This window comes from Typopeltis vanoorti, chromosome 2 (genome assembly GCF_054136105.1).
Source record: "Typopeltis vanoorti isolate ZY-2024b chromosome 2, IOZ_Tvanoo_1.0, whole genome shotgun sequence".
In the NCBI taxonomy this organism is placed as follows: Eukaryota; Metazoa; Arthropoda; class Arachnida; order Uropygi; family Thelyphonidae; genus Typopeltis; species Typopeltis vanoorti.
Genome location: NC_143550.1, coordinates 63,082,420 through 63,095,013, shown reverse-complemented (window position 1 = coordinate 63,095,013; position 12,594 = coordinate 63,082,420). Strand labels below are relative to the sequence as shown.

General features: G+C 37.1%; 1 protein-coding gene across 1 annotated transcript in view; it reads left to right on the top strand.

The window, feature by feature from the left end:
- Positions 1-12,594, top strand: part of LOC150109090 (phospholipase D1-like) — a 558,765-nt gene that overhangs the window by 195,389 nt on the left and 350,782 nt on the right. The window contains exon 5 of the mRNA XM_090405612.1: positions 4,050-4,199. Coding sequence (XP_090261738.1) covers positions 4,050-4,199 — 150 coding nt within the window. The remainder of the gene's footprint in view (positions 1-4,049; positions 4,200-12,594) is intronic.

Here is a 12,594-nt window from a genome sequence, read left to right as displayed (position 1 = left end):
CAGCAATAAATAAAATAAATTGAATGATATTTTAATACCGAGTCCTTTCAGTACTAATTACATATTCCAGATTAAATAATTAAACAATAATAAACAAACTCAAAGTAATTATATGAATAATAATTTACGAGCAAGAAATTGACATCAAATAATATTTACAAGTGTTGCTTAAGTTATGGCAGATTATGTTAAATGTGAATGAAGTATTATAATTCTCAGATATCTTCATTCACAGTTTAACACCACCTTTAAACCTCCTGCAAAATTAAAAAGCTTACTCAACTCATCGAAAGGCCCACTCCCTCTGCTGGCTTACCCTGGAGTATACCATATTTATTGCACCTGTAATATACCATATATAGAGGAAACAAGATGCACAATTCCTATCAGACAAAAGGAACATAAGTGACACGTTAAATATAATAACTATGGTGAAGCGGACCTTTCTGATCATGCTCTGAACACCTTACACAGAATTGACTGGAAAAGCACCAGTTGTTTACACACCAAAACATGGTATGAACGCAAATTTAAGGAAGCCTGTGAGATTCTTATCAACCACCCCAATCTGAACAATCATGATGGTCTAAAAATCCCAAGCATATGGAAGGCACATATTCTACCCACGGAACCTTCCTCTCCAAGATTTAACTATAAACAAGACTGTAGATAACCCAGAATCCTAAATCTAAAATAACAATTGTAATGTTAAAAATAGGACATCATTGTTACTGAAAGAAAACTATCTATAAGAAAGTTTTCTCATGTTATCTTAAATAGAATTTAGCTTGATGTAGTTTCTAAATAATTAATTAATTTGTATTTTTTTTCTCACTAGAGGTCATGCCAGTAGAATAACCGGTGACAAGTCATTGTTTCTTTAGCTTACTGTGTGTAATGTAACTCAGCTTGTCTTGTATATTTATATATGCTCCAGATGATGATCTTAATATGAGGATCGAAACGTCGGGAAATTAAAAGAGTTATTTATAACACGGTTGTAATGTCCATAATTTCTAAAATGAATGCTGATCACTGTGCAACACTAAAAGATAGGATAACTCATCTTTAGCTTAAAAAGCCCATATAGGGATTCCCTCCCCTCATCACGATGAAATCGAACCCAGGTCTTTTCAAATTGAAGGGCACGATGTTCTGCTTTTCTTCCAAATAATGAAATAGGTGATAAAGTTGATTCCTCTGTCTGTCTTAACAGATAGTTGACATAAAGGGTGAATAATAAAAGTTCAAGTGCTGTTTCAGAATCATACTTGTGCTTTTCTTCTGCATAATATTTCTATAAACTTAAATCCTATATCCTACCCTTGTAGGGTGCAGGATAAAACTTTCTGTTTTGCATTATTATTATTATTCTAAGACATCATGGAGGCAAATACTCATCTAGGAGGTCCTTTTGTCATACACACAGCTCATCATACTGCACTTTAAACACAGTAAAATTCTCTGTAAACACCACACTCTCAGGCAAAGCAATCCAATCATTCACAACTCTGCATGCAAAAAACCTCCTTCTCATTTCCTTGTTCACACCCTCCTTATACAACTTCCAGGGATGACCCCTTGTTTTTCCTTGATCTCCTAGCATTTTATGAAAATCCTCTTCAACATTGATCCTATACCAATTCCTTACCAACTTGTACATCTCTATCATATCACCAATCTTCCTCCTATCCGGTAGACTCTGTAAATTGCAGCTTCTCAACCCTTTCCTCATATTCAACATTTCAGAGATCAGAAACTACCTTAGCCAGTTGCTTCTGGACCCTTTCCAACATCTCGTCGTCCTTTTGAAAACCAGGTGACCAAATCTGTGCACAGTATTGCATATGTGGCCTAAGCAAGGCTTTATATAATGAAACAAGAATTTATGTTAGGAGGAAGAACAGCAATGAAAAAGGGAGAAAGACAGAAAATGGAAGGTAATATCTCACTTCATTATTCAAGAAATTTAAATAAGTTAATGATGGAGTGAAACTACCATAACAAACTACTAAAAAATCCTGACCAAAGTTTCATAGGTACAGTATCATGCTAATAGGAATTTGCTGTAGCAAATCATCTGGTAATTTGCTGCTTTGCAGGACACAAAACAGTTTTCAGGAGAAAATTTTGGAACTGAGATATGAACGTTGTGTAAGAGTGGTAATCAGAGATTTGATGCTTTTGATCAATGGTGTTTGAAGAGTAAGATGGTTTGACTTGCGACTAATGATGAGATACATCAGAGGTGATCAGCAACTATCTTATGTAAGGTAATTGCTGATTGTTGTCTTTCTTACATAAAGACAACAATGGTTTGGGCATGTCAGAATGCAGGTCATTTGGCTAGTTAACAAAATTACATAGAGTGATCCAGACAGCATTTAGAAAAGAGATAGGCTTCAAATGAGATGGATGACAATATCAAACTGGACATAAACAGAATCAGAGTTGGCATTCAGTGGCATAAAGCAGCAGTATGTGCGTGTGTGTGTGGGGGGGTAGAGAAGATATAGTACTCGGTGTATGAGAGAGCAGTATCAGGAGGGAAGATATAAGTATGGTTCCCCAGACCTCAGTACACTTGAACCTTTATAATCCAACTGTTATCTGCACAAATATGTATTTATATAAGAAACTAGAATACATTTTAGGAATGTTAGTCAAGTGAGTTTATTTAATAAACTCACTTGACTAACATTCCTAAAATGTGTTATAGTTTCTTATACAAGTAGTCAAGAAAGAAAATCACACTATGTATTTATATAATTTGATGTCATGTGTCCTTATTATGCCATATGCTAAATAAATAAATAAATGTCCAACTGTTATGTCAGTGATATTTTTGCTAGACTGCAGGGAGATAGTTGTTTCCAGTTAATGTGAAGCTGGGGCTTCACATTATTAATAATAATGTGAATTAATATTAATAATGTCAATGTTGTGGCTCTCTGGGAGGATTTGAATAAGCTAAATTGGCAGGCATCTGTTTTATTACAACTAAATGAAAGGTCCTGAAATCTGGAATTTACAGATCAAAGTCTGCATATTCTGCTGGTGAAACTATACCTGGAGAAGGTGGAGGAGCTAAGGATCTTAGGATAGCAGTTGATAGAAATTTACATTTCTGGTGATTATTTTACAAAGGCTGTGAAGGCAAATCAAAGGATTGTTACAATAATGAGGATCTGATTACCTGAGATAAGAGAGTGGTGATTCTATTGTATAAAGCCCTGATCAGACCTCATCTATATTAATGTACTCACTAGGATTTGTAGGGGATCGAGTGACCTTGGGCAGATAACAGAAATGATCTCGACTGTGGAATGTAGGTTATGAGGATAGATTTGGGAACATGAAAACTACAGAGTTTGGTAGATAGATGCAGAATCAATATGATTGAGACATTTAAGCTTTTGAGAGATATTTATGGATTTATAATGGAGAGATTTTCATAAAGTAGAACAAGGACGTTCATTGAAGTTGTGAAAGGAAGTGATGAGTAAGAGGTGAATTTTTTTTTTTTTTTTTGCAGTGATTTATTAGATTATGGGATGCATTGTCCAAGAGGGTGGTAAAAGTGCATAACAGTAATAAGTCGAAGGTATTGTATGATAAACTTCGTGTTTGTTAAGATGGACTGGACTTTCCACATGAGTCTTGTGGCTCCATAGAGATCCTGATTAAAAATAATAATATACTGATTAACCTATGATCCACTGCATCTGTCTTGGCATACCAACTTTGTGCAATGGACCAGTCATGCCAGATTTCACTTCTTTGGGATTCTGTGTGTGTGTGTTGAGATTCAAAGAGCCATTATAGATATATATACTGTAAATTGTTTACTCAAATAAAGAGGCAAAAGGCTGGCAATGCAAAATTTATAAAAATCAAGTGGATATTAAATCCAGCATTACTTCAAAGCTGAATACAGAACCTATAAAAGTTTTGTATGAAATTTGACCATAGAGCTTACTGTAATACTGAAAATTTGTTTTTCATTTAAAGTTTATAAGACTTTGATAGTGCATTTTTTTCTTTCATAGAGATCTATATCTTAAATTTTGGACAGAGGATGAAACCAGAGAATGGAAGCATTGTATAAGAAGAACAGCAAATTCTACAGGAAAGGATTTTATTGCAGTGAATCGCTATAACTCATTTGTTCCTACTAGATTAAATGCACATTGCAGCTGGTAAAATAAATCTTATTTATTATTTTGAGGATATATACCTCACAAACTAACAATATAATATTTGCAAAAAAATTTATTGTATATTATCATTATTATCCTAAGACCCCATGGAGTCAAAGACTCATCTAGGAGGTCCTTTTGTCATACACACAGCTCATCATATTGCATCTTAAACACACTCAAATTCTCTGCAGACACCATACTCTCAGGTAAGGCATACCAATCATTCACAACTCTGCATGCAAAAAACCTGCTTCTCACTCCCCTGCTCACAGCCTCCTTATACAGCTTCTAGTGATGTCCTCTGGTTCTCCCCTGATCTCCCACTGTTTGCTGTAAAACCTCTCCAACATTAATCCCATAACAACCCCTTACTAACTTGTAAGTCTCTATCATATCACACCTGTTCCTCTTATCAACTATACTCTGTAATTGCATCTTCTCAACCTTTCCTCATATTCAATATTCCAGAGATCAGAAACTACCTTAGCAAGTCATCACTGTACCCTTTTCAATATCTCTTCGTTCTTCTGAAAACCATGTGACCAAATCTGTACACAGAAGTCCATGTGTGGCCTAATCAAAGACCAGATACAATGGAACAAGAATCTCCTTACTTCTACAAGTCAGTATCCTCTGCATCATTCCAAGAATTCTTTGTGTTGTCCTCACAATTTTGGCAAGGTGTCCCCAAAATGTCAGATCCTTATTCACTGTCACCCCAAGATCTCTTATTTCCTCCACCTCTGACAATATATCCCCACCAAGCATAAATTCTACATTCCATCTTTGTTTCCTAAATTTTAAAACCTTACATTTTGCAACATTGATCTCGCATCCCCCATTCCCATGCCCATTCACTGAGTTTATTGAAGTCTTCTTGTAAGGCCACAACATGTTCTCTACTCTACAATTCCAACTTTGCATCATCTGCAAACAACTGAATATCCCCAACTAAATCTTCACCAATCTCATTAACATACAGGTTAAACAGCAATGGTCCTAAAACAAACCCTTCAGGTACACCATTAGTGACTTTCCTCTTTCTGGATAATGATCCCCCCATACACAACTTGCTGATACCTAGCAGATAGCCATTCTCCAATCCAATGCACTAATCTAATATCCACCTCCATCTGCTCTAGTTTGACTATCAACTTATCATGCAGTAATCTATCAAAAACCTATAATGCAGTAATCTATCAAAGGCCTGTAATTTGATGCTTGAGTTCTATCACCTCCCTTATGAAGTGGCACAATCTTGCTCTTCTTCCACTCCTTTGGAACTCGACACAGTGCAAGACTCATATTAAAAACATATGTCAAGGCAGATGTCAACTCCCTGGCACATTCCTTCAGAATACATGTTGATATATTATCAAGTCTAACAGCCTTATTAACATGAAGTTTTCTCAATTCCCCATACACCTCTTGCTGACTTATAGTCAGTCTCTCTGCCCCATCATCAACTGCTCTGAATTTTTACATCATGTTACGTTCACAAGAATGAAATACCTTTATGAACTGCTCATTAAGTATCTTCCACAGTAGTTGTCCTTATATCATTTTCTCCAACCAATGTCATCTTTCTATAATCTTTTTTTTTTGTTTTTTGCTGGCTACATGTCGAAAGAACTCACTAGGATTCTTTTCGGCTTCATTAGTTAACTGCTGCTCATACTTCACTTTTGCTACCCTTACCAACCAAGTCATCCTCCTTGCCTGGTCTTTGTAATTCTCATGGAATTGATTATTACCACTTCTCTTATTCTGCCTCCCTAATGCCCTTTTTCTCTGTATCACCATGCTTAATCTTTTCGTTCATCCATTTAATGCCTACCTTTTTTAACCTTCTTACTCTTGAAATAATGTAGACATGGCTTTTACTAGGTAGTTCTTGAATATCACCCAAGCTGCATTGATCTTTTTTCCAACTAACTCCTCATTCCATGCTACACTTGTAAGCTTTCTCCTGAGCTCATAATCATCAGACTTGTAGTTCCACACATACCCTTTTCTCACAGCGGTCCTCACCTCTGGCAACAACCCAGGTATTCAATTCATGGTCACTGTCACCAACTGGATGGTGATTTGACACGTCATTTATAATTACATACTCCCAATGAGAAGATCAAATCCCAAACTCTCAATCCTTGTGTGCCCCTTGTTACATACTCTCTGAGGTAATTGTCCCTCAGAAACTCAAGAAACTCATTTTCTTTACTTACAGTTGCCATCTCATCATCCCAGCATATATTGCTATAGTTAAAATCACCCTTTACTTATTTGCTTGGCTAATTTGATTATACATTTCATAGTCACTACCATCCATATTACCAGTTCTATAACAACATCCAATCAATTATTTCATTCTAGTCACCTTCATCTCACAGCATACTGCTGCAAAACCACTGGTACTATGCTATGTCCCTCTTGCATCTCTACTTTGTATGGAAATAACTCAACATCAGGTAACACTGAGTCCAGTGGAGTCTGGAGGGGATAATGATAGGTATACAAACAGTGACATTTTTATGCTTTATACTAATGCCAGGAGTATCTGGAATAAAGGAGATGAATTATTAGCGTTGATAGTATCAGCCTGGCCAAAGATTATTGGGAACTCTGAAATGTGGTTCACAGAAGATGATATAATAACAGGAGTAGAAGTAGCACAGTACAGCATTTTTCGGCAGCATAATAAGAGAAAACACGGTAGTGGAGTACTGCTTATGATAAGTGATGACTTATGTCCTCTAAGAGTGGTAGCTTTGGAGGGCAGTGACACTAATGGTTTTGAAAGCATATGGTATGAGGTAAAGGCAGGCAAGACAGGGTATTTAGTGAGATGTTGTTACAGGCCAAGGAGCACAGAGCATCAGGAGCAGGAGACGTTTAGGTAATTGAACTTGGCAAGCGCAAGAAAAATGATTGTTATGGGAGATTTTAACTATAGCAGCATAAGTTGGGTAGAGGAAAATGCATGTGGTAATAAGGGAATGCAATTTCTGGAATTCTTGAGGGGGAAGATGGCTTAGGCAATATGTAATAGAGGGAACAAGAGGCTCAAGAGTTTTGGATTTGGTCGTAGCTTCAGAAGTGCAGATGATAACTGAGATGACATCTTCCCCCCGTTGGAAAGAGTGACTATGTGGTTTTGACTTGGAAGATGAATAGACATGCAGGATTATCAAAGAAAAAGGGAACGTATGTGGAATTATAAGTCAGGTGATTATAATAGCCTTAGATATCAACTTGGGGCAGTTCCATGGAGGGCAGAATTGGAAGGCCGGGATATCATTAGTGATTTGGAAATTGTGAAGGAATGTTTGTTAGCAAGCAATAGTAAGCCATATTCCACGAGTGAAGCGGAGACACAATTTGGTGTAAAGTGGATGACAAACAATGTCAAACAGCAACTGCAGATGAAAAACAGTTATGGAAGAGATAAAAGGAGAGAGATGGAGAGCAGTTGCATGAAGAATATAAGACTCAGGCCAGGAGAGTGACTAATATGGTAAGGAAGGTGAGACTGGAATATGAGAAGAGATTGGTACTAAGATCCAAAGATAATCCTATGGAATTTTTTTAGCTATGTGGCCAGTAGGAGGAAAAATGATTGTGGAAGAATGACATTGTGGGATAAAAATGGGAATAGCGTGACTGATGCTGAGGATGTAGTGGAGTTGTTCAATAAACACTTTATTGGAGTATTTCATTCTGGAGAAGTAAGTTTTAATTCTAGAAGGATAGGACAGGTTTCAGGTTTAGAGGTGCAAGAGGAGAGTGTGTTCCAAATACTGAGTACACTGGATGTTAGTAAAGCTGTGGGACTGGATGGTATTTCACCACAGGTCTTGAGAGAATGTGCTAAAGAACTGACAGCTCAGTTTATCTGGCTTTTCAATGAAAGGCTGGCTACAGGAATGGTACCCAAGGAATGGAAGGAAGGCAAGATTGTGTAGGCCAATTTGTTAAGATCTTGGAGAAATTAGTGAGGGACCATACACAGCATTGGGCAGATGAGGGTAATGTTGTCTGTGAGAGTCAACATGAATTTGTTAAGGGGCTCTCTTGCTTTAGTAATATGATTGCCTTTTATAATAAAGTGACAAGAGCAGTTAATGAGACAAAAGCATATACCACCACTTTTTTGGATTTTGCAAAGGCATTTAACAGTGTGACACATGATAAGCTGATATTTAAGTTGCAGCACATGGGTTTAGATGCATATTTAGTCAACTGGATTCAGGATTGGCTATCTGATAGGTATCAGAGAGAGTTGTGTATGGTGGGGCAGTATCAAGGAGGCAGAAGGTTACAAGTGGGGGTCCCACAGGACTCAGTATTGAGACCTGTATTGTTTAACCTTTACATCAGTGACATCGTCAATGGATTTCAGGAGGATATTCAGTTGTTTGCAGATGATGTGAAGCTGGGAAGAGTTTTTAGTAATAGTGCAGATGCAGTATCAAGGAGGCAGCAGGTTACAAGTGGAGATCCCACAGGGCTCAGTACTACATAAGTGACATTGTCAAAGGATTGCAGGGGGATATTCAGTTGTTTGCAGATGATGTGAAGCTAGGAAGAGTTTTTAGTAATAATGCAGATGCGGCAACCCTGCAAGAGGATTTGAATAAACTAGACAGACAGGTGAATGATTGGGGTATCAGTTTAATGCAGCAAAATGTCAAGTCTTGAAGTTTGGGATACATCGAGGCTGCATACTCAATTGGAGGAGCTGTACTGGAGGAAGTAGGGGGAGATGAGATCTGGGGGGGGGGGGTGATGATAGATAGAAAACTGAAATTCAGGGAACATATTGCAAAGATGGTGGGGGTAACCCAGGAGATTGCTGCAATACGGAGAAGGATGCCGACCTACAGAGATACAAGAGTTATCGTTCCATTGTATAAGCTCCTGATCTGACCAAACTTAGACTATTGTTCTCAGATTTGGTCCCCAGCATTTGAAAGGGATAAATTAACTGTGGAAAGGGTGCAGAGTTGATAACAAAGATGGTTTTAAGACTGTACAATGTTAGTAATGAGAATCAGCTGAGGGAATGTTTAACTTCAGAGTTTGGTAGATAGAAGAAGGAGTGGTGATATGATTGACACTTTTAAACTGTTGAGAGGTAGTTACAGGATTGACATTGGATAGTTCTTTCGGTTGGTGGAACAGCGGGAAGGAGCGATGACAATGGGCCATCCCTGGAAGTTGCAAAAGGAAGCTGTGAGCAAGAGGGTGAGGAGTGGTTTCTTTTCACGGAGGGTAGTTGAACCATGGAATGCATTACCTGATAGTGGTGAGAGCAAGAACAGTCAATGAGTTCAAGGAGTGGTATGATAGACTTTGTGTTTCCTAGGAGGGACCTCTCATGATGAGCCTTTTGATTTCATGCAGGCCTGAATAATAATAATAATAATTCTTTTTCCATCATCAGTTGTATTTCCCCTCCCTTTTTACCCTTTCTATCCTCAGAAAACACATCATACCCTTCCATCTCTATTCCTGTCACACTGTCGTCCTCATCTAACCATGCCTCACTTATTCCAACAATTTTTGGGTGAACAGACTCAATTAATGCAACCATTTCATTTGCCTTATTTCTGAAACTTCTAGCATTTGTGTATAAATACAGCAGCTTATTCCTGGAGCTATAGCTAGTTACATTGATACTACTTATTTGAGGTGATTCTCGTGGAAAGGCTTAGATGTTGGTTATGCATTTTCACTATATAATTTAAGGAAATTACAACATACTAGGATATACATTAAAATTAAATTTTAATATATTTCTATATTTCGGCAACGTCACGTTGCCATTTTCAAGAACTTAAGTACAAGACACGTGCACACAGGCACAACAAACAGTAAGTGAGGAAGAAGTAGGAAGCTCATTATTTCTCCTAAAGTCCTGATGGTGCCCTCTAGCGGGTAATGTTGGTATTCTTGGGCGATTGGGCTGAAGGTCTTCTGATGTAGGTTTCCCAAATTTGAGGAAGTCTCACTTATTTGAGGTGACGTCTCCATGCTTAACTCGAGCCATTTCTTTTTCTTCTTGTTCATCTTCAAACCTTCTTCAGATCCAACTGTTTTCCCTTGATCCCGGGTCATCCTCTTCCCTTTTTGTCAACACATGTATTCACATCCTCTTTGAGCATCAACCTTTCTTACACTGTGTTCCTCTGTCCACTCCGAGCCACCTCGTTTCCCTGTCTGTCTTGCACACTTGTTCTTCTCATTCTCAATACTCATGCCGCTCACTTCTTCATTCACAACCACTTCTTGAATCTTTCCTGTCTTACTCTCCCATTCTTCCACATCGCTTAAAACTTGACCAGATTCATTCTCTGTACCCAATTCTCTACCTTCCAGCAGCAGTCTCTCCAAGCAACTCACACCAAAACCACTCAAATGCAGTCGCTCCTATACAGTTCACTCTGTCCTTCAAACTCATTCCACACATTAACAAACTGCACTTCTCTCTCCTCTCAGATTTCTGCTAACAATTTTATATATTACTAGGGGTCTTTCCCCCCCCCCCCAATTCCAGACTAGTATGCTGGATCTCCTTGGATTCTGATGACTTGAATTTTGAAAACTCGAAAGGCAGCCCCCCCCCCGGTGCCTACGGCATCCATCCCCCCGAATTCCAGCCTGGTAGGCTGGTTCTCCTTGAATTCTGATGACTCGATACTCAGGCTAGCCCCTGAGTTTCAAAACGTTTCAAATAACTTGACAAAAAAACATGACACGAAAACATTACAAAAAAAAGCTTATCATTTTATATTATAGAGTAGATTTATTTTATACAATCATGGTATATGAATAAATCATACAGTAAAACTTGAATTTTAGAAATGTTCATTAAAATGGGCTAAAAAGTAGTTCTGTCAAATTTCAAAACTCCAAGAATTATTTGGGCTGCATTATATTTTTTGTATTTGACTGGGTTATTTGCAAACTATATTATTCCTGAATGAAACAATCAGAATGAATGATATTTCCAAATAAGTTGGAAATGTGATGGGAAAATTTGTGTTAAACATCTTCATTTCTATGAGACAGTTATTGAGAAATGTAATAATGCTTTTCTTAAAAGATCAAAGATTGAACATTTTCAGCTTCAGACTAAAGAAATTCAAATTATGCAAGCCAATTTTCATAAGTTACTGATCATTGTAGTACCTAGGTCACATGCAGCTGCAGTATTCACAATTCCTTTTTTTTATTCCACCAACCACGCTGAAGTTTTTATTGTAAGCAACAACCAGAAGCAAATTGTTCATTTGTTAACCAGAATACAGGACAATCCTTTCCACTTACCCAACACTCTAGACATTCTTTTTTTTTTTTTTTTTGCCTGTTCTTCTAGGTACTGTGTTGATATGAATTTGCTTAGTAATACAGATTTTAATCACATACAAGTTTCATCTCTAGCAGATTGCCTTTCCATCACAACATTATATCCATGGCGCTACAACAGTCCAAGGATATAATGTTGCGATGTTGTGAAGTTTGCTAAGGCAGTCAAAGAAAGAAGAACTACAGTTCATAAGTGGACTGTGACAACATCTCCAGCTTCATTTGCAGCCTATACTGAAATCTACATGTCACAAAATAGTCATTAACAAGCTGTGCCTGACTTTGAAATAGCTAAATGTAGAAAACTCACTTCTTAAATGGTAGTTGTGCCTTGCAAAGGGTATGCTGCTGCAACATTGCCTAAAGATAAAGACAACCTCTTAATACTATTCCTCTCAAATATGATCATATTTCTGTGGTTTAGCAGTTCTTTACTTTCTAGTATTGAGACTGCATTTTTCTAAACATATAAACATTTTATTAAAATAAACAAAACAGTCTAGTGATTTACCAACAAGGTTTGTAAGTCACTAGACTAACATCATCAGGACATAGCTAAACTTATATATATATATATATATGTGTGTGTATGTATAAAGATTAGAAAACTTAATTATGCATAGAAGATGTTATCAAAACTTCACAACTAGTACATACAAAGTGATCAGGACAAAAAAAACAACTATTATTTACTGTGTTCACATTGGAACAATGCTAGTTTTTGCACTCATGTTCTGTGGCATGATGCATGCCATAACCCAGGTCTGCAGTTGTTATCAGATTTCTGATGAAAGCAGACAAAACTTTGCTCAGGTTTAAGCTGTGGTTTTTATTACTTTGTGTGGAGAGAATTTCTGAGACTTCTTTAAACTTTCTTGTAAAATGATTATGATCAATATATAAACAATAAATTACATGATAACCACAGTAATTAATTTTCTTCTACTTTCTTCTTTGAGTGCCATCTCCTATTTTATGCATATTCTATGCATAAAATGTATATTTTATGCATTTTATGCATAGA